At 46.3% G+C, this 19,974-nt stretch overlaps 2 protein-coding genes across 4 annotated transcripts; both read left to right on the forward strand.

Annotated features, from left to right (window-relative positions):
- The first annotated feature begins 4,916 nt into the window (after positions 1 to 4,916).
- Positions 4,917 to 15,308, forward strand: LOC146351775 (receptor-transporting protein 3-like). 3 transcript variants are annotated; one of them, XM_084847785.1, is made up of 3 exons: positions 4,917 to 5,421; positions 7,742 to 8,305; positions 14,887 to 15,308. In XM_084847785.1, exons 1-2 carry the CDS (start codon positions 5,126 to 5,128, stop codon positions 8,271 to 8,273), a joined length of 828 nt encoding a protein of 275 aa, XP_084703911.1. In that variant the 5' UTR covers positions 4,917 to 5,125; the 3' UTR covers positions 8,274 to 8,305; positions 14,887 to 15,308. The 3 variants fall into 3 exon arrangements, with proteins under 3 accessions (XP_084703911.1, XP_084703912.1, XP_084703913.1); XM_084847786.1 differs by lacking the exon at positions 14,887 to 15,308 and adding an exon at positions 14,560 to 14,645; XM_084847787.1 differs by having other exon boundaries at positions 5,050 to 5,421; positions 7,742 to 7,894; positions 14,887 to 14,993.
- A 665-nt stretch (positions 15,309 to 15,973) lies between these two features.
- Positions 15,974 to 19,566, forward strand: LOC146351776 (receptor-transporting protein 2-like). Its single transcript, XM_084847789.1, has 2 exons — positions 15,974 to 16,253; positions 18,293 to 19,566. Exons 1-2 carry the CDS (start codon positions 16,093 to 16,095, stop codon positions 18,858 to 18,860), a joined length of 729 nt encoding a protein of 242 aa, XP_084703915.1. The 5' UTR covers positions 15,974 to 16,092; the 3' UTR covers positions 18,861 to 19,566.
- Positions 19,567 to 19,974: the final 408 nt, after the last annotated feature.

Below are 19,974 nucleotides of genomic sequence, written 5' to 3' on the forward strand. Positions count from 1 at the left end.
TTCGGCATTGTGGAGGACAGTTTCCTAGCCAGTGTTGTTTCCACGTGTTGTGGATATTAAAATCATCTTCTAGAAGAGCTTTAGTGGTAGAAATGGCTGGATGTCTCGATCTTAGCCTGTTTTGCTCCAAGTAGGTTACGTCATTTAATATTGGTAGCTGGAGATTGTCATCATCTTCCGGTATTCTTGAAGAAGGGCACTCTTTCGTCTTCCATCTGGAGGTGGTATGTGGCTCAAAACAGGCAGCCAGTGTGTGGGAGGAGGTTGTATCATCCCACTAATGATGCGCATTGACTCATGCAGTTGTGTATCGATCTTTCTCGTGTACGGACTATTAAGCCACACTGGGGCACAGTACTCTGCTGTGAGACAGGGAAGGGAGAAGAAAATCCTTCCTTGACTCCTCCACTTCCAACCTGTCTCCTCATGGTCAGTGGTTAGGAATCCTGGTAGCTATTGTCCTAAACATCTGGAGGGCACCAAGGCAGGGAAAGCTGCTTCAAGGCCTTGCCCCTTTCTGTGCTTGCAGAAATGGAAGAAAGCATGTAAAATACGCATTTGCAAATGTAATGGACAATGTAAGGAATACGTATGTTTGTTTTGAGCATACCGAATCCTGCTTTTCATAGTACAGAATTCAAGTTGCACGCACACCCATCCCCCCCCCATTTAAAACTCTTTCCTTTGGCCCAAAGGCCTGCTTTCACAACCCTGCAGCGTGCGGCCGAACCCGAGGCGCCGGCAGAGCTAGAGCTGCTGCTGCAGTAGAAAATGCTGACTTGAAAATGTCTCGTGCTGCATCTCAAAACCATGAGCTCCCTGCCTCATGTACACAAACCTCAAGCCCAGAGGGCTGTGTGGGCAGACAAAACACCTGGCTCCCATAACCAGCACAGTGTCTAGGCCTCGCTGCAACTGCTGGGACACAGCTGAGGTCTCGGCGGTCGGAAGTGGTTTGTTCTGTTAGACCACAGGAAACGGGCCAAATTTCCTGTGGAGGGGCAAAATGTTTGCCGGGGTGCTGTTACGCAGGGCTGCGTTGTCCATACTGGCGTGGTCTACGTGTGTGCGTGCAGCATACACGCTGCGATTTCTGAGGTCAGCCGATGTGTTTTCAGTTTGCAAAGCAAGGACGCATATGCACGAGCCCCAAACAGTTACGCTGAACTTTTAGGAGACCTTGAATATGCAGTCTTGTTGAATGGTTAAGGCATAATTAATCTGTATTATATGTGGTCTTGTGAGCTTAGGAAGCTTTTGTACACCAGGTCAGTCTATTTGCCTTCCTAGAGCAGTAGGGGGGCAGGAAGCACTGGTCTTCCCCCGTTACCTGCTACCTGAGCCCTCTCCATGGAGATACCAAGGACTGATCTGGAGTCTTTCCATATGCAAAGCATGGAGCTGCACTCCCTGCCCGCTGCATAAGTATCGTGCTGGGTGAGACTTGGGTCTGCCTGGTTCAAAAACACTTCAGCAAACAGCAGACAATTGGTGGCCCACCAGAAACTGGCCACTGGTCTGCACAGCCTGCCTACCCACCCACCCTTGTCTTAAAGGACTGAGAATTCTGTGCTGTGCACCTCACGTACAGATCTCAAACCCTGGGTTGGCCACGTAGCGCTCGTGTGGCAGCGGAGGGGGGTGGGGGCGGACAGGCGAATGGGTGGACAATGATATCTGCAGGACAGAATTGCCAGGCGGGAGGGTGGCGTTTAACCTTTCCCCTGCCTCCTGATTCTCCCCATAACCCCTCCCTCCTACTAATTTCCTCCTCTTTTTTCCACTGTCGGCTAATAGAGCAGAAAGAAGCATAGCTGAGAGGGGGAAAAAGACTTGTGGGAGGGCTTATGGGGGAAGACCAGGAAAAAGATCCCACCCACCAGAAGATCCCGCCCTCCAGTTTTCTCCTAAAAATGCCTCAACTCCTGTATTGTCATGAATGTCTTTAAGAAAGTGTGTTTGCCAAGGAAGTAATGTGTCTTGAGCAGCTGGGTGGTATGGCTGCCAATGGAGCCTGGTTTGGGGCAGTGACTGGCTCTTGGCCCCAGTGAGGATGGTGGAGAGGTCTCTGCGGGACAAACTGGGTGTTGCTGAAATATTTCAGGAAGTCCTAGGAATGGACAGATCCCTCCATTTCCATTTCTCCCAGTTTCTCATTTTCCCAATTTAAAGCCATTTGACAGACGTAAGTCCATGTTTAAATCCAAACGCTGGACTTAAGTGTTTAAGTCCAAACACGGAGAATTTAAAAAAACAAAACACACACATGAAAATGTGTAAACATGTTTGTGCACATTTCTCCTAACACATGCATTTTTGTATACATGTATTTCCAATACACACAGTTTTTGCAAGCAATTTTCCTAATGTAATGCATTTTGAACTTTATTTCCTCTAATATGCACAATTCTGAATGCATTTTTTGATGGGAGAACTCCGTTGCAAAATTTGTAGAAGTGAACATTTTGAAGGAGACTGGAGTTTCAGTCCATGTAGTCATTTAAAGGTGTGAAACTAGGTAAGTTCACAGTGAAATGTGCACTGAACAAATTTCTCCCCTGTCCTTAGGGGGGACCCTGTTGTCTATGTTGTATGTTCGACTTGCCAAGATGATGCAAGACACCCTCCAGTGGCCAATGCAAGGCTCACACAAGTCCTAATTCTTTTTTGTGCTGTGCTTCATTAATCTGGGGTTTGGGGAACCCCAGAAGAGTGGATTGGGATCCCTGAAGAGCTGGATTTGACCCCCAGGTCTGAGGTTCTGCAGCCCTGGAATAGGCAGATCATGGAAGCTACTGACCGAAGAGGCCTTTTTGAAGCCTGAGTCTCACCTTGTCTTAAATCAACACAACTGAAGGTAAAGGTGTTGGACTGTTCCCACTTAACTTCCCTTTTTGTCTCTCCTAGCTTTTATGCCCCTCGTCTCTTTGTGTAGCAATGCCCTAACGAACGACTAATGGCATCATTCTAATGTACTACTATTCCATTAATAAATGCTGTAAAAGTTACATGGTACCTAAGATACGTGACACACGCGGAACTGGTCCAAGACATTTTGCTGCCTGAGGTGAAGAACAAGGTGGTGCCCCTTCCCATGCCCCATTCAAAAGCCAACTGGACTGGCCACTGATTTTTTCTTTAACACTGATGGCAGGATAACGTTCTCCACCACATCAGAATGCAGCAGGCTAACTTAGGGGCGTAGAGCAGGCCACATGGCACACAGTTTTCTCCTTCAATACCTTGCTGCTGCCTCCCAGCATTTGCTGCCTGAAGCAACCACCTCATTTTGCCTAATAGTAGGGCTGGCCCTAGACACATGCATAAGTGTCTTTGTCAGTATCTGTGTGAAAAGCTGATGCCCCCCTATGATATGGGACAACGTTGTCATATTCCAGCTGTCCTCAGCCAGGTGTGTTAGGCTGCTACTCCTATATTCCCAGTCAGCATGGCCTGGCCATGAATACACACACACACACACACACACACACACACACTCGTTGATGTAAAACAGCACAGCAGCAAAGCAACAAGGAGGCTCCGAATCCACTGTGGAGTGTGAAGGTAAAATGGATAAGAAAGATAGAAAGACTAACAACAGAGTATTCAAAAAATATTTGTTGTTGTTCAGTCGCTGAGTCGTGTCCAACTCTTCGTGACCCCATGGACCATAGCACGCCAGGTCTTCCTGTCCTGCGCTCTCTCCTGGAGTGCGCTCAAGTTCATATTCATTGCATTGGTGTTGCTATCTAGCCATCTCATCCTCTGCCGTCCCCTTCTCCTTTTGCCTTCAATCTTTCCCAGCATCAGGGTCTTTTCCAGGGACTTTTCTCTTCGCATTAGGTGGCCAAAATATTTGAGCTTCAGCTTCAGTATCTGTCCTTCCAGTGAGCAGTCAGGGTTGATTTCCTTTAGGATTGACTGATTTGACCTCCTTGCAGTCCAGGGGACTCGTAAGAGCCTTCTCCAGCACCACAGTTCGAAAGCATCCATTCTTTGGCGCTCAGCCTTCCTTATAGTCCAGCTCTCACAGCCAGACATTACTACTGGGAAAACAGTAGCTTTGATTAGACGGACCTTTGTCGGCAAGGTGATGTCTCTGCTTCTTACTATGCTGTCTAGGTTTGCCATAGCTTTCCTCCCAAGGAGCAAGCGTCTTTTAATTTCATGGCTACAGTCACCGTCTGCGGTGATCTTGGAGCCCAAGAAAGTAAAATCTGTCACTGCTTCCATTTCTTCCCCTTCTATATGCCAGGAAGTGATGGGGCCAGATGCCATGATTTTTTTTTTTAATATATTTTAAGCTAAATGTTTCAGCTTCCAATTTACAGTTGCTTCCAACAGAACAAACAAAAGACACAGACGTACTTGACGAAAAGGAACATTTCTGGATCTGTAGACTCAGAACTCTTAGTCCAAACAGCCTTAATCTGGAGGACTATTCATAAGCATTATACCACTCATATCTCTGTTTTTTCTCCTAAGGAACTTTCATCTCCAGGCATTCCAAACTGCCACTCCTGATACCCATTTAACAGCTACTGATGAGGGCGGGAGCTGAACTGTTTAGCTTAAATATATATTTTTGAATACACTGTTGTTAGTCTATCTTTCACACACACACACACACACGAAATATGGATTGAAATATTCATTTCTCAATTGCTCTTTACTGGAATCACAAGTCATCTGGGGCTACTGTTCCATCCTTACCCCTTCCAGAATGTCCCATGTGCAATGCACATCCTCTTTTCTTCTGGTTCCTTCCACATTTTGTTGGCACAGCCCTTTTAACTGAAACTCTATTCAGCCTGTCCGCATCCGATAAGAGTAACATCTCTTAGTTGCCGGTCATTGACCTTCAGTATATATCACCCATCCCTTTTTATATCAAGCATAGTATTTCACACAGATTTGAGGAAGCAACAGCTTCATCTGCTGGAGCCGTCCTTGTCTCCGTATTATCACACCAGCAGGAAAGCCACCAAAATTCAAGCATGAACGTGGAACTGATGAGCGTGATCGTGAAGAGCAGGAAGTGCTGTATTTTAAACAGGATGCATCAGCCTATTTCACTTTCATTTTTCACCAAGCATAGTTCCTCCACGCCCAGTGTTTGTTTGGAATGGAAGAGCAGCAAATCAAACAGACTCGGGCAAAGAAACAATCGGAAGGAAGAAATAAACAGAGCAGTTTCCAGGCTTGGGCGATCCATTCCTTCTCTTGTAAAGAAAGTTACTCTGGCTGTTGCTGTACATGTTTGAAAGGGGAACTTGATGATATGCTGAACTGGAGGACAGAGTTTATTAAGAAGATGGAACCCTACAAACCATGGGACAAGTGGAATTTGACAGAAGAGCTGGAAATCAGACAGTTACAACAAGGATGGCGGCAGTACATCCAGAAACATCTTTTTGCCAGGTGAGAAGATATAGTAGAGGATCAAGGCATGGAAATGTCTGTAGCCATGGTGGTCACAAAGAATCCACATAGCAGCACCATTCGCCTGTGGGTCAGATTCTTGAGTTTCACTTCTGAAGCTCCAGATATGATCACCAATCTGTATGCAGATAGCAAGACGGGTAACCCCTTTTGTCTGAGGAGCTGGGCTGAAGACCCAGAGCACTCTTGACAGTAGTAAATGACTGGCTCTTTAAGAAACAAGATTGCTCTTCAGCAATGAGATACCTGCAGGTGGGATAAATCAGGCACAGCTTGAAGTTGCATTCATTCTGTCCCGGGTTTGTGAAGAAGCTGAACTACAGATAGTCTGGTCATGAAAAAGGTTTGCTTGGCCTTTGGTTGGTAAGAGTTGTATGATTTCTAAATAGTTATGTTTGTAATTGAGAGAAATATATAGTGAACATTTGTATGTTTTGAGAAGACTTTGATGCTTGGAAGGATTATTACCTCTGAATGAACAAGAAGGTCTGGGTGTGGCAATGATGCATTTAAAGTGCAACAACAAAATGTTTCCTCCAGGGGTTTAGAATCTTACCACATATAGATGTAAAAAAGACTTTGGGTAGTTGAAATGGAAGTTTATCATAGGTACTCCATAGTTACACATTCTCAGTTGTGCATTGTTACTCAGTGTATGGATATGAATGTTTGTAATTGTGTATTCTACAACACTCAGAGTAAATTCTGTGTGTGTATGTGTCTGGGGCTCTGGCTGTAGTGATACTGTATTTCTAACTTACTGAGGCCAGACTCCTCCCCCGCCCCCAAAGCAATGTTATCCAGTGCTGCCCCCAAGACATTTTGCTCCCTGAAGTAGATTCCAAGAGCTTTTCTACATGAGCCATTTGTTGTGTGCTTGTCATTCCTTACTCATGGTTGTTTACAGGCTCTTTAGATGATGTTGTGACCCTCCAGTTTTGCTTCTGTTCTTAAAGAGAACTTCTGCAGTTCTTTTTAGAGAAGGGAAAATGGAGAATTATTTCGGAAAGTGACATAAAACATTTTTTCCTAATGGTGTAATTGTATTATCCTGCTATAGCATGGTGCCATCTAGAGGTTATGTATTGGAAAAGCAGGAAAGGAAAAGCTCTTTGTGTAGAGCTCGGATATCAGTTCTGCCACAAAACCAAAAGCAGATAAAATGGATGAACAGCCTCCCGCAGAAAAGCTCCAAATGTTGCTCCCCGAGTCCACCCCAGGCACAACACTTTGAAAAGTCTTGCGGCATCATTGATAACACCATTAATTCCAATCATTATCTATCCGCTCCTCCTCATGGCGCCCCTTGAAGCTGGGCATGTCACACTGCTTCCCAGCTGTGTTATCTGTCCTTTCACCCACCGCTGGCCATCCTGATCATTACAACAAGCGGCAGGCAAAGCGGCTGTGCGCTCGGCTGCGCTTGGAGGTGCAGCTCCACTAAGCGCCGGTCAAGTCCCTTCCCCAGCCATTCACTCTCCCGAATGGGTTGGTAGGTGTGGGTGAAGTTGGCACTTTGAGCAGCTCCCCTCAGGCGCCAGCGGAGTCCTTTACTTGCCACCTGCCATTCCCACTGGGAAGGTAAAGCTGATTCTTCAGATGGCAGCTGAGTGGCTTTCTTCATGCTGCTCTCTGCATGGAGAAAGGGAAAATGGGCCTGGGTGGGGCTCTGGGGGTCCCGCCCTCTGACATTATCTGGCCCTCTGGATTGATCCTGGGTAGCAATCCGTACCCCTGGGGCCAGTTCGGCTTCCCCGCCCAATACTGGATAAAAGGATCTGACCACTGTAATCTGTGTGGTGGAAACTTTCTCATTAGCCTACTGTTACGCACCATCTGTGGGGCTGCTTTGACAAATGTTTGGAAACGGCACCTGGCCCAGAATGCAGCAGCAAAAGTATTACCTGGGGGGTGTCACTTGTAAGATCTGGGTAACAGATTCCATCAGTTTTACTGGCTTCCAGTAACTTGTTTCCAGCCTCAGTTCAAAATGCTGGCCTTGACCTTCAAAGCCCTACAATCTAAAAATGCCAAAAGCCTGTTGCAGTGGGGGGTGTGTGTGTGTGTGTGTGTGTGAGAGAGAGAGAGAGAGAGAGAGAGAGAGAGAGAACGGGATCTGGCTGCATGCCAGTAGTGGGGTGTTTGCCTAGAAACAATTTGTTCCTGGGGCTGCAAAAGGCTCCCCGTTCTTATCCTAAATGGTCTGGGGCCAGGGTGTCTCGAGCGCTGCCTTCAACCGTTTTGAGTTCTCAGCGATCAGTGCTGCCTGTGAGTAAACCACCCGCCTTTCTCCCGTCAGGTTCAAGTGTTCAAATTGTTCCCATTCCTGGAAGTCAGCACAGGTGACTGTCATCTTCCACATGCACCTTCTCCAGAACATATTGGGACAGGCCTTGGGGCAGGTGAAGATGCGAGTGTTCAGACAGAGATGTTGCAACTGTGACAGTAACAAGTATGTGGAACCTACATTCAGTGATGAGACGGTTCAGTGCGTCCTCCACAATTTGGTGCAGAAGATCCTTGAAAAATGCTATGGAGAAGGCAACAGATCCCGTCCTTTGTGCCATCCTGTTGCTGAGGGTGTTTTGGAAGGCCCACATGATATGGACAACTGTGAGGCATGTGAACATGGGGTGTGCCTTGTGCGATCCACTCCCACTTCCCTGGGGCAGTCTGGTCAGTGGGAGGGAAGCTTTGTGAGACCCGCTTCCTCTGTTCGACGAATGGAGTGGGAGAGAAGCATGTGGAGCTGCTGGAAGATCTTGATTTGTTTTCTTGCTGGGATGGCCATGATTATTTTCTTCCTATTTGCCTCCATCCATGGGAAGTAAAAGGAAAACATGGCTTTTTCTTTCACCACAGTGTAAGCTGAAGACGTTTCTGTGGGCATAAGGTTGCTCTTTATACTGTTATGGATTTTATATTGTTGATTGTTTCTACATTCTAGGTTGTGTTGTACTGTATTTTTAATTTTTTTACACAATGCCTAGGGCACTTATTTGAGAGGCATCTCATAAATAAAATTAATAAACAAATAGATAAATCCTACACAGAAAGAGGAATGGGCTCTTGGCCTAGTTCTGGGCAGTTCTGGGCAATGGCGGGATTACATCTTGACACTCACCAGACGGATCCCCCTTCACTACCTTGCTATGTAATTCAGGCATCATTTGGTGGAAACGATCTGTCTTCGTAAGATGATGTTCCTCTGGCTGGTGTATGTTTCTAGCTCAGCTGCCATGGAGGAAAATCCCTTCTTAACCCCAATAGTGCTGATTAGTCAAGCCCTAAACATGAATGAAACTTGGTTGGTAGCCTTCCTCTCTGTAGAGAACGTGATGCAGAGAGTCAGAGTTGCAGCAGAGCCGTCCCACTTAGCCTCACAGGCCCACTCCAGCAGCCACTAATATATCTGGACTGGAACTGACATGGTTATAGGATTTTCTGGAATTATGATTATCATAATCATTTCTATGCCATCCACTAGCCAAAAGCTAGTTGCAGTTCACAAAAATTAGAATCCTAAAACACAACACGATAAAACATAATGTAAAACCTTGAACATACCAAAGTGCAAACCAGTTTCAAACGATGAAAAACAATTAACAAGAAAATAGCAGGCCCTGATTGAAAGTCTCCAGATCTATTCCCTCCACTCCGGTTTTTGGGGCAGCGGTTAAGTAGCTTAACTTTCATCTCTTCCCTGGGGACATTATTTTAGATCTCGCTGTGAGGGAACAAGATTCGTAGCAAGGGTTAAAGCCCCACTCCTTGATGTAGTCAATGCTAAAATGGGAGAGGTGGTAGCTTAGTGGTACAGCATGTGCAGTGCATGCAAAAGGTTCCATGTTCAAACCCCAGTGCCGCCATTCCAGAAGGGAACCTCAGCTAGCAGAGCTGGGAAGGGATCTCATGTGGGACCTTGGAGAGCCACTGCTGCTTAGGTGTGTGATACTGGGCTCAACGGACAGGCTCAGTCCAAGGAAGCCTCATACATTTGAAATAATTTGAGGTGCCAGGTTATTATTTGTAACCTGATTTTTAAAACTGTTTCTTAAAAGTGGTGCGTGTGCGTGCTTTAGAGTTTAATTGTTACCTATTTTTGAAATGCCTCCTCTTCCCTCACCACCCGCAGCCATGCGAGCAGGCTCTATGGAGGGAGATGAGAGGGAGAGCAGGGCCATGACCCCAGCCCTGCAGGAAGAATGAATTTCCACTCCTCTTCCCTCCCCGTTCCTTTCTCCTTGTGCGCTGCGTCTTTTTAGATTGTAAACCTGTGGGCAGGGACTGTCTTGCTTTATTAATTGCATGTCAACAGCTCTGGGAGCCTATTTGGCCGAGGAGTGGAATAAAAATACTTCAAATAAATAATAAAAAATACTCTTGGATATGATATGTAAAAGATACATAATTTGTAAAAAGGTACGATAGCTTCTGCTATTGGGCAGTAAAGAAATGAATAAATAATACCCTGGTCTCTTGCCAGTATTTTTATTGTATTTGTTGAGGGTACTTCTCAAATACCTTAGTGCGTTTATAGCTAAATTTTAAAGGCCAGTCAAACAGGCAACCTTCCCTACCCCACAAACATATTTTAAGCGAAGGGGTTTGTGCTTTTCACATGCAGTTAGAACACGGGCCCATGTCGTGTGCAATCCTGTACACATCTGCTCTGGAGCAAGCCCCATTGAGTTCAGTGGGACTTACTCCCACGTAAAGGTGTTTAGGATTGCACTCTCAATTGTTTATGGTGGGGGTGCAGCACCTCAGCCCCAGCCTGGGGCTCCCCAGAAGGCCCTGCTCCCTTCCCCTCAATTGTTTCCTTGCTTTTGCGCAACCCCCCCCCCCTTCGAGAAGCCTGCAGTGCCTCTCCTAAGGCTTCGCTACTGGCAGGAAGAGCTTTAAGCTACAAGACGCTGGTGTTTTTTTGTATCTTTGGCCCCACCCCTTTTGCCTTTGGCCCCACCCCTCTGCCTTCAGCCCTGCCCACCACTGGAATGCGGCCCCCAACAGCTTCTCCAAAATGGAATTCGGCTTTCAGGCTGAAAGAGGTTCTGCGGCCTTGGTTTATAGGAACAGTCAGTAGGAGGAGTGCACAACCTTTTTGGTCCTGAGGGCTGTACCAGGTGTCTGCTGAGGTGATGGAGTCCACATATACATGCGCATGCACATACAACTTCCCCCCCGCTTCTCATACACTCGCTTCTCGCATGCATGCACGTGTGCAGGCCAGCAACAACAGCTCTTGGTCTTGCAGGAGCAGCATCGAGGTCCTGAAGCCCCCTCCCTGTCCCAGCCACCCCAACACGATCAGCGAAAGAAAGAGGAAACATTGCTCTAGGAAGGGTCGCTATGGTTCCTGAGCAGGTACCCCATAAGTACATCAGAAGAGCCCTGCTGGATCAGACCCAGGGTCCATCAAATCCAGCATTCTGTTCCCACAGTGGCCAACCAGCTGTTGACCAGGAACCCACAAGCAGGGCATGAGCGCAACAGCACCCTCCCACCCATGTTCCCCAGCAACTGGTGTACATATGCTCACTGCCTCTGGTACTGGAGGTAGCACATAGCCATCAGGACTAGTAGCCACTGATAGCCTTCTCCTCCAGGAGTTTGTCTAACCCCCTTTTAAAGCCATCCAAGTTGGTGGCTACATCTTGTGGTGGTGAATTCCATAGTTTAACTATGTGCTGTGTGCATAGCTTAACTATGCGCTTCCTGGGACTACGTGCTTCCTGGGATGCTCATTCCTAGAGCGTCCCAGGAAGCAGGCAGGAAGCTTTAACCCTGGGACACTCTGGCATGAAGCTCCTGCTCTGTGGCATGAATCAATCCTAGAGCCTTTTTTTTTTTATTTTCTCCCATCTTTTGGGCAGCAGCAGATGCTGGGGGTCTGGAGGCCGCCAGACAGGACTTATGGGGTGGTGCACAGTTTGCAGCCCTGGCGTATAGAAACAGTGAGCTGGCCACAAACTGAGGTGTTCCTGCAGCATAACCTTATTTTGTCTAACAGAAGGATGGGAAAGCGCTTTTCCAAACTGGCCTCATTATCTCTCTTGAGATGAATGCGCAAAGGAGTTGGGGCACTTATGGCAGTCATGCAACAGTGCCATTTTTCCTCTTCGCACCTTTCATGCATTCATTAAACCAGCTTTCCCCAACCTGATGCCCTCTGGATGTTGTGGATTCAACTCCCACCAGGCCCAGACAGTGTGGCCAATGGTCAGAATGCTGGGAGTTGTAGTCCAAAACATCTGTAGGGCCCTGGGTTGGGAAAGGCTGCATTAATCCTATACAGTAGCACCACCTCAGTAGACTGCAAGTCCCATAATTCTGGATCGTCAAATAGCCTGTCCTAGAAAAGGCCTCCTTTTCTGTGGGGGGTTTGGGTGCAGAGCAGACGGTCTGCACTGCTGTTTTTTTGAATGGGCAGGGAAGCCCCCAGCTTCCCTCGTCTTCACGTAGATAGCCAAGCCCCCCTCTCCACAATTTAAGCGAGACATGGAGGAGAAGCAAAGTAGCTGTGAAAACGAGGAAATGCTGTATTTAAAATAGCCTTGTGGCTACATTTCTCTTCTACCGAATTCATTCCCCCACACCCAGGGTGTAGAGGGGTGGAACAACAAATAGAAACGTATTGGCAGAGAACCAGCTGGAGGAAAGAGGCGGACAAAGCAGTCTCCAAGCTAGGTGACCCATCCCTGTTCTTGACAAGAGAATCAGAAAGCTGCAGATCCAAAAGCTGCTGTGTGCGTGAACAGTAGCACAGCTAGGTAATTTTAGACCCTGGACTTAAAGGTTGTACCAGGTGCCCCTTTAGTTGGCCGTGTCTGTTACTTCAGTTGAGAAACACATAACTAACAATTCTCCCATTCCATGCTTTACAACTGCTTCTACGCTCCTGTTACTTTAGAGCAAAAAACAACAACCAGCGAACACAAAACTGTTTGCCATCCCTGATTAAAATAAATAAATAAACAGATAGATAGATAAATAAATAATATAATATAATATGATCACGCACGTGCAGTTTTGCATTTTAACCTAGGGGTGTGTAAGCTTCGGATTTGGATTTCTGAAGCATGGTGGCCATTTCTGTTAGGGCTGAAGCCCAACTCTTTCTTCCCCACCCCCTCGCCCTCCTCCCCTTTTCCTCCCCTCCTCCCCCTTTTGGAGGGGGTGAGGAAGGGGGAAAGGGAGGGGGAAGGAGTCATCTTTTGGCGCTGTCATGATGACAACAAGGACTAAGCCATGTGCTTTTGCATTGAGACTAGGCCATGACAATCTGCGGGGGGGGGGGTGTCATTTCCTGGAGCAGAATCTTGCCTATCTTTTGCAGTGAAAAGGGGTATAGCCTGGGGGTCATTTTCATAAAGTGCGGTGTATCTGGGGCAGTGGGATTCAAAGTGATGACTGTGGGGACTGAGCATTTGTTTCCTGTTTGAAAGGATGACTCCTGACGAGAGATGTAATCTTTGACTGCACTATCAACACTGACCAGTTGAGGGTGCTGTAGTGTTAGGGGTTGCACAAGATGGCAGATGTCACAAAATGGCCACCGTGCTTTGGGAATCCAAATCCGAAGCTTGCACACCCCTAGTTTAAACTCACTTAAATCACAGCATCATGGCTACAGGAACAAAATGGAGGGTTTTTTTTTCTTGCTGCTGCTGCCCTGGTGCTAAACATATCTACCTGGGAATAAGCAACACGGATAATATATATTTAAAGTAAAAATGAAACGGGCATCTGGAACCATGTACATGCCCAGTTGCCTGACTAAATCTAGACCTAACCCCATGTCTTTATTTCCCCCCCACGATTTCAGTATAACAAATACTACACCTGTCTGGCAGCCCCCGGACTGCTGGCACCTGCCACTGCTGAAAAGAAGGAGGGGTGGGGGAGCAAAAGATGCTCTAGGAACAGGCTGTATGGCTTCTGCCAAAGATGCCTTTTTCCTAGAGTGTCCCTGGAGCTCCCCAGGAAGCACCCCTGGGCTGTCCTGAGAAGCAGTGCTCAAAGGCTCCTGCTTGCTGCCTAGGATGCCAGTTTCTAGAGCAATTGTCCCTCTTTCCTGGTGACTGGGTTGGGTCGAGTCGGCTGGGGCAGGCAGTGGTGGCTTCAGCACACTGATGCTGTGACGTGGAACAGATGGTGTCGCTGCAAGACCACGGCTTGTTGCTACTGGTGTGAGTGGTGTGCATGCGTGTGAGTTCTACGTGATGTGCATGCATGCATGCATGTGTGTGCGGGCATGTGTGTGCACATACATTTGCAGCCCCCATCACCTCAGCAAGCACCTGATGCGGCCCCTAGGGCTCGAAAGGCTCTGCACCCCAGACTTCCAGCATTTACAGGGACAATGGATTGGAGGAGACTTTGGTGAGTGCTCTGCCAGGTACGGCAGGGAAAAAGAGTCCGCTTCATCTCCCTGCTTCCCCGGCACACCTGCCCCTGCTTTCGATGCTGCTGGCCCTTCACATGGAGGTGTAGCGTTCGAATGGGGCGCACGCATGTACAACCCCTCGTGTATAAAACCCAGCCGTCATTTCTGGTTAAAAACTCTGGCTCTTCATTCACTGACCAATCTTGGGCTCGTCTCTTAACCTGTGCCTCAGCTTCCCTCAGCACCAAAATGGGACCAAGGAACAAATGCAATAGAGGGCATCCATGTCTGTTTTATATATTTGTCTTGCCATGCAGCGCGTGGAGCAGGCTCACTGGTTTTGTAGCACGGAACCTTCTGCTTGCATGAACTAGAAACTAGTTCCCAGTTTCTATTTATGGCCCCTGGAGACTAGATTGTGTTGCCTCCGCCATTGCAGACTGACAGGCTCGGCGCCTAGCCCCTCCTGCTTGTCGAATGGCCTATCCCTAGCCGTATCTGGTTGGAGCCAGGAGTTTCCTGTTGCCGCCTTGTTCTTGTCAGAGAGAGACAATAACGTTCCTGTTTAGCTTCCTAACTGGTCTGTCCTCTAAGCCAGGGCCGGGCAGACTTGAGGCTTGCGGGATCTATTTTGTTTCCTGCTAGAACCTTGAGCGTCATCAACCTATATTTTCAAAAATGTTTTTCAAAAACAACCAACAATTTGTTTGTTTGTTGCTTCTTCCCAGCAACCCTTGGCAAGGCCCCAGGTGCAACCTGAAACCTTCCCTATATCTGGCAGAACCAGACGTGAATGTCTGCAGCCTCCTCCCACTACACATCTTATGACTGTGAGCATCTCTACACCAGCCTAAAATCCCGCATTTAAAGCGGAGCTTTCTGCTTCCGTTTTAAATGCAGGATCACAACGGACTCCCTTTACACGCGCTTCCTTTCCCCCCGCCCTTTCCCCCTCCTTCTCCCCCTTATCTGAGTCTTCCATATGTTTCATTAATCAGCTGCTAGATGGCGCTGTGGTCTAGCTCCTCTTATTGTGGCTTTTCCTCTTTTCACAGAGGGAACTCAAGCGGAACTCAAGCAGGGTAATTTGATAGCTCATTATCTCCGAACTTTTTGAAAATGGAATAAAGGCCATTTAGTGCTGGAGACGCTCTGGAGTATGTATGTATGTATGTATTTATTTCATTTCTATACCGCCCACTAGCCGAAGCTTTCCGGGCAGTTCACAAAAATTAATTTGACGACGTTATCTAAAGGGCCCACAAACTTCCATGAGTAACCAATCTCAATAGCGGGATAAAAGCTCCATGTGAAGAAGCCCTGCAATAAATGCAGACCTCCGTGGCTAGAACATCAGCCACTTTCCCTTTCTTGCTTTGTTTACCATCTTGCCTGATGAAGAATGCTGGAGAACTCGAAAGCTTGCACAATTATTTGTGGCCTTTGAGTTGGCCTAATAAAGGTATGGTGGGGATACAAATTTTGGAAATTTTCTTTTGACCATCACAACTACCTTCACTTTTAAGTGCAAAATAGTAAGCTTAGGAAGGCAGGCACAGAACTGAGGAATAAGGTGCTTCTGAATGCCTCTTAGTCCAAGCTTTTGTTTTCAGGGCCAGAACTTGCACATAAATGCTTTCATACACCAGTCTTCTCTGGTCCCCGCCCCACACCAAGCAATCTAACACAGGAATAATAGAATCATAGAATAGTAGGGTTGGAAGGGGCCTATAAGACCATCAAGTCCAACCCCCTAGGAAGGGGGTGAGGGAAGGAAGGAAAAAGGTGTTTTGTTATACCTATCGTTAAACCATTGGGGGCCAGAAACCCTTGCTGATCTTCTGCAAAGTCCTAGATCTGCCTTCTGTTTATCCCTGGTTTATGCCTTCCATAACAACTGGCACAAAACTCAACTTTTATTTGCAGAGTGACATTGGCAGTCTATACAGCCATCTCCAGCCTCCCTCTGCCCCCAAATGCCCCTATGCGACCCCCAGAGGATGCCCACAAACGATCATTGTCCTTCTCTAGCTGATGTATCCCATATCAAGGACAAATTATGAACTGGGATGAGTTGGAGGAGCTTTCTTTTCAGTTTCATTTCTCAGACTTTTGGGCTGGGCTGCTTATGTAAGGGAGGGCAGAGAACAAGGTTTCCTGATATGGTAGCAGCTGCTGGCAATAAGTCTCTGCATTCTGATATTGGCTTCTGAAAAACGAAGCAGTTTTTATTATTAAGCAAGATCCATCCCAAAAGAGACATGAAGAAACTGAACATGGATTTCTGGAGAGAGGTTTTTGAGGAGCAGATCAAAGACGTGAAACCAAGAGACTACTGGCGTCTAAAGATGGATCAGAAACTTGACTTCTGTAATGTGGAACCTGGATGGAAGCATTCAGTGCAGGAACATGCCCATGCAAGGTAATAAATACATTGGATATTACCTGATAGCTAATGATTTTGTAATTCATAATGTGTTGTAGCATACCTGTAGCCTTAAATATATGGGAGTTGAGATTAGAACGTTGCATTGCTACCTATTGATTTCTAAAAAGTTGGCACTTTGAGCTGAATACTTCTGAGCATGTGCAGAGAGGCTTGAGGTACACATTTAAAAATGCCAAGGGCAAATCTGAGCATGTGCAGAATCCTGATACTGTGCAGAATTGGTTGCAGAGGGAACCAGGGTCTGTTTGAATTTAAAAAATGCCCAAAGACACAATGCCTTTAAGCATGAGCATAGCACCGTTCCCCTCTGAAGGGAATCAGCTTTATAGAAAACAATCTAAGGACAAAATGCCTCTGAGCATATGTAGACTGCCTTTAAATTTTACAGTCTTTTAAAAACACATCTTGTTGAAAGGAGGAAAATTACAGCAAACCCCCTCTACATCCTTGTGAAAAAGCACAGTATTTTCACCTGTTTGTTTATATTTTGTACTGTTTCTATTCTTTGAGTAACCTCCGAGGGACATTATTATGTAACTGAGAGGGCCAGAAGCCTGTGTATTGGGCCCCAAACTGTTGTGGCCGCCTTGGTTGTGGTTGCTACAGAACGGAGGTTTCAGGCTGAGTTTGGAAATGTCTTGTGGAGAAGCTGCCTTTGTTCGGCTTGGACAGGTGGGTCAACAAAGCTGCTATTTAAAGGCTATCGAATTTATTCTGGCATAAACGTTCTGGCACTATGCCACACTTCATGAGATGCGTGGAGTGATATAGAGGTTCGGTTTATATTCAGTACGTATGGGGGGGGGCGGGGGCAGGAGGGAGGGAGAGAAATGTAAACAGCGAGGTCAGAAGAAAATGAAATGCAGATAGTACTGACAGTGACAATCACATTAACAGCAGCCACTCACAGAGCAGTTGCTGCTGATAACGTAAAACATCCTGGCACTAGGTAAGCCAGTTAACACATATAGTGTGATTAAAAAAACCTTTATCCCATTTCAAGCTTCTGCCAATGGAATTGAATCTGTTGATGAATTCTAACTGAGCCGTCTCTCGCTCTGATCGCCCTTTGATGTTTCTTTGCCCCACAGGGGCCACTTTGAAGTCACTGATAAGAAGAGTGGCCTGGGAGCCTGAAATGCTCTCCCACTGGTTTACAATCCCCCCCTCAACATGTTTTGCATATAAACCTGAAACCCTCTACACGTATCTGATGAAGAATACATTTTTTAGTCTTTAAGGCAGGGGTGCAGAACCTTTGTTTAGCCCAAGGGCCAAATCCCATTTTGGACAAGCACTCGGGGGCTGCATCCCAGTGGTGGGCGGGGCTGAATGCAAAATGGGGGGGGCAAAAATGCAAAAGATGTCAGCATCTTTTAGCTGAAAGCTCTTACTGCTGGGAATGAAGCATTAGGGGAAGAGGCATTTGAACCTTTTTGAATGGGAAAAAACTGTAGAAAGGCCAGAGTACCACCAAATGGTCAGTGGTTGGGGAAAGGCGGTGGGACCAGTGGAGGGGTGTGTGGCCTGGGGAACCCCGGGGGGCCAGAATGGGACCCCCAGAGGGCTGGATTTGGTCCCCGGGACAGATTCTGCACTCCTGCTTTAAGGTGCCACAAGACTATCTGCTGTTTTTGCGGCAATAGGGCCAACACAGCTAACCTGGGGAAATTGTTGAGGTGTAGAACTCACACTTCACAAGGAATGTTTACCCACCTCTGATCTATTCATGCGCTCTTCACTAGAGCAGGGCCTGCTCATCCCCTTCCTAGGGAACCTCATTCCAGCATAGAGACAGTGACAGCTGCCGCTCTAGGAAGTAGAGCAGAGCAGAACTCTGCGATACCCTCTTGTGAATCCCCTGACTGTTATCCTCCGTTTGGGGAACGAACTGTCGAACATAAAGTGTGTTTGAACAGTACAAAAATGAGAAACCCTCTCCAGGAAAATCCCAATAGAAGTACTGAACCCTGATGTCTTTTCTCTTCATTTGCCCCTTCCCTGCCTCTTAGTTTCATCTGTTCACAATGCTGTCGCAGCTGGTCCTCACATCAAGTTGTTATCCTGTTCCACATGCATTGGGAGCGACTTGAGGGGCAAGGATACGTGAAGATGAGGCTCTTCAGGCAAAACTGCCACAGGTGCTTTTCAGTCAAACACGAAGAGCCACAGTTCACTGCAGAAGACGTTGCATATGTCTTGAAGCACTTGATCTTCAGCATAAGGAAGTATTGCTACAGAGAGCGCGTTGATGACAGTGAACTTTCTGAGGTGATATATGGGAGTAGTGGCCCACATAAGCGTGGCTACTGTGAAGCTTGCCAGTTGGGAATACACAAAGGCCATTACGGTTGGCCTCAAGATATAGTTCATCATGGGAAACCCCATAGCCCAAAGTCTTCCTTGAGCACTATCAACGCAGATAATAAAACAGGCATCCCCATTCACAACTCGGCAGTAACAAAGGCTCTGCCATCTTCGGATTCCTGTATGTTCCTGCATCACATGTGCACATGTCGGGTTCTTCTCATTGTCCTTGTCCTTGTCATAATTATTGTATTTTGGAATCAGCCATTATGAAGAGGTCAAAACTTGGGGGGAGGAGTATATTAATACTAATTCAGGCAAGCATTTTCAGAAATAAAGCCACGTTTCTTGGTTTGTTCCTGTTGTAGAAATCCTAATACCTTCTGTGTGAAAGAGGCTGAACATTTGGGAAACCATTTGCTTGTTCTGAAGGCATGCCATCTGTAAACCATACTTGGTCAGAAAACTCTGGTGACAGATTTCTTCCCTTTACTCTCAGTGTTTGATTGCTTTGTTATTTCAATAAATTTTCAGTCATCCAAACGAGAAATAATGCCATTAAATGATCGCAGTGACAGACCAGCAAAACAACAGCAGTTAGTAAAAAAAATACAATTTGTCAATGCTGTCATGCGTAGCTCCATGGTACACATGTTTCCTTGGAAGAACGTCCAACTGTGTTCTGTTGTACTATTGGGGGTTTAGATAAGAGAAAGTTAATGGAGCCAGAAGGACGGCTGGAATTTCCTTAATGGTTGGTGGCTAAGTTGCAATGTACGTCTTTTTAAAATGATTCATTCATTTATAAGTAATACATAAATACATTAGGAAAAAATAGGAATATCACATAGATATGACTTAATTATATGCCTAACAGATTTTTTAATTAAAATTCTTCTCAATAATAAATAAACATAAGCAATTATTCACTTAAACAAGCTATGTTTTATAACATTCCTAATAAAGCAAATGGTTGAAATGTGTTGTGCACTTTGTTATTCCAAAACATAATAAACCCCACCTTTCAATAAAATGATTGTCCTTTGGTCTTCTTTCTCTTGCTCCTATAATACTGGTTAGCTTGACCATGTAAACGCAAGGTACATCTTTTGTTAGGGAGATTAGGCTGATTGCTTTCAATAGTTGGGTGTTCCTCAAGTCTTCCGAAAGGGGTAGACAGACATACCCTGTTTTAAAGTTTATAAATTGTTCTGAAGTTTTAAAAAATATTTAAAGCTTCAAAATTGTTTTATGTTTCAATTGTAAGTCATCTTGGGGGCCATATTTGGGCTAAAAGCCTTCTTCTTCTTCTTCTTCTTCTTCTTCTTCTTCTTCTTCTTCTTCTTCTTCTTCCCTCCCTCCCCCCATCACTACCTAAGGATGATGT

Source organism: Heloderma suspectum, chromosome 3 (assembly GCF_057233095.1).
Source record: "Heloderma suspectum isolate Gila_16-S chromosome 3, 16-S_ref, whole genome shotgun sequence".
Taxonomy (NCBI): domain Eukaryota; kingdom Metazoa; phylum Chordata; class Lepidosauria; order Squamata; family Helodermatidae; genus Heloderma; species Heloderma suspectum.

What these genes read in the sequence shown, in the direction of transcription:
- LOC146351775 (XM_084847785.1), top strand. Translation starts at nt 5,126, where the DNA reads ATGGAAGAGCAGCAAATCAAACAGACTCGGGCAAAGAAACAATCGGAA. An exon ending in CAGAAACATCTTTTTGCCAG is followed by an intron (nt 5,422 to 7,741) that starts GTGAGAAGATAT and finishes TTCTCCCGTCAG; the next exon opens with GTTCAAGTGTTCAAATTGTT.
- LOC146351776 (XM_084847789.1), top strand. Translation starts at nt 16,093, where the DNA reads ATGAAGAAACTGAACATGGATTTCTGGAGAGAGGTTTTTGAGGAGCAG. An exon ending in CAGGAACATGCCCATGCAAG is followed by an intron (nt 16,254 to 18,292) that starts GTAATAAATACA and finishes CCTGCCTCTTAG; the next exon opens with TTTCATCTGTTCACAATGCT.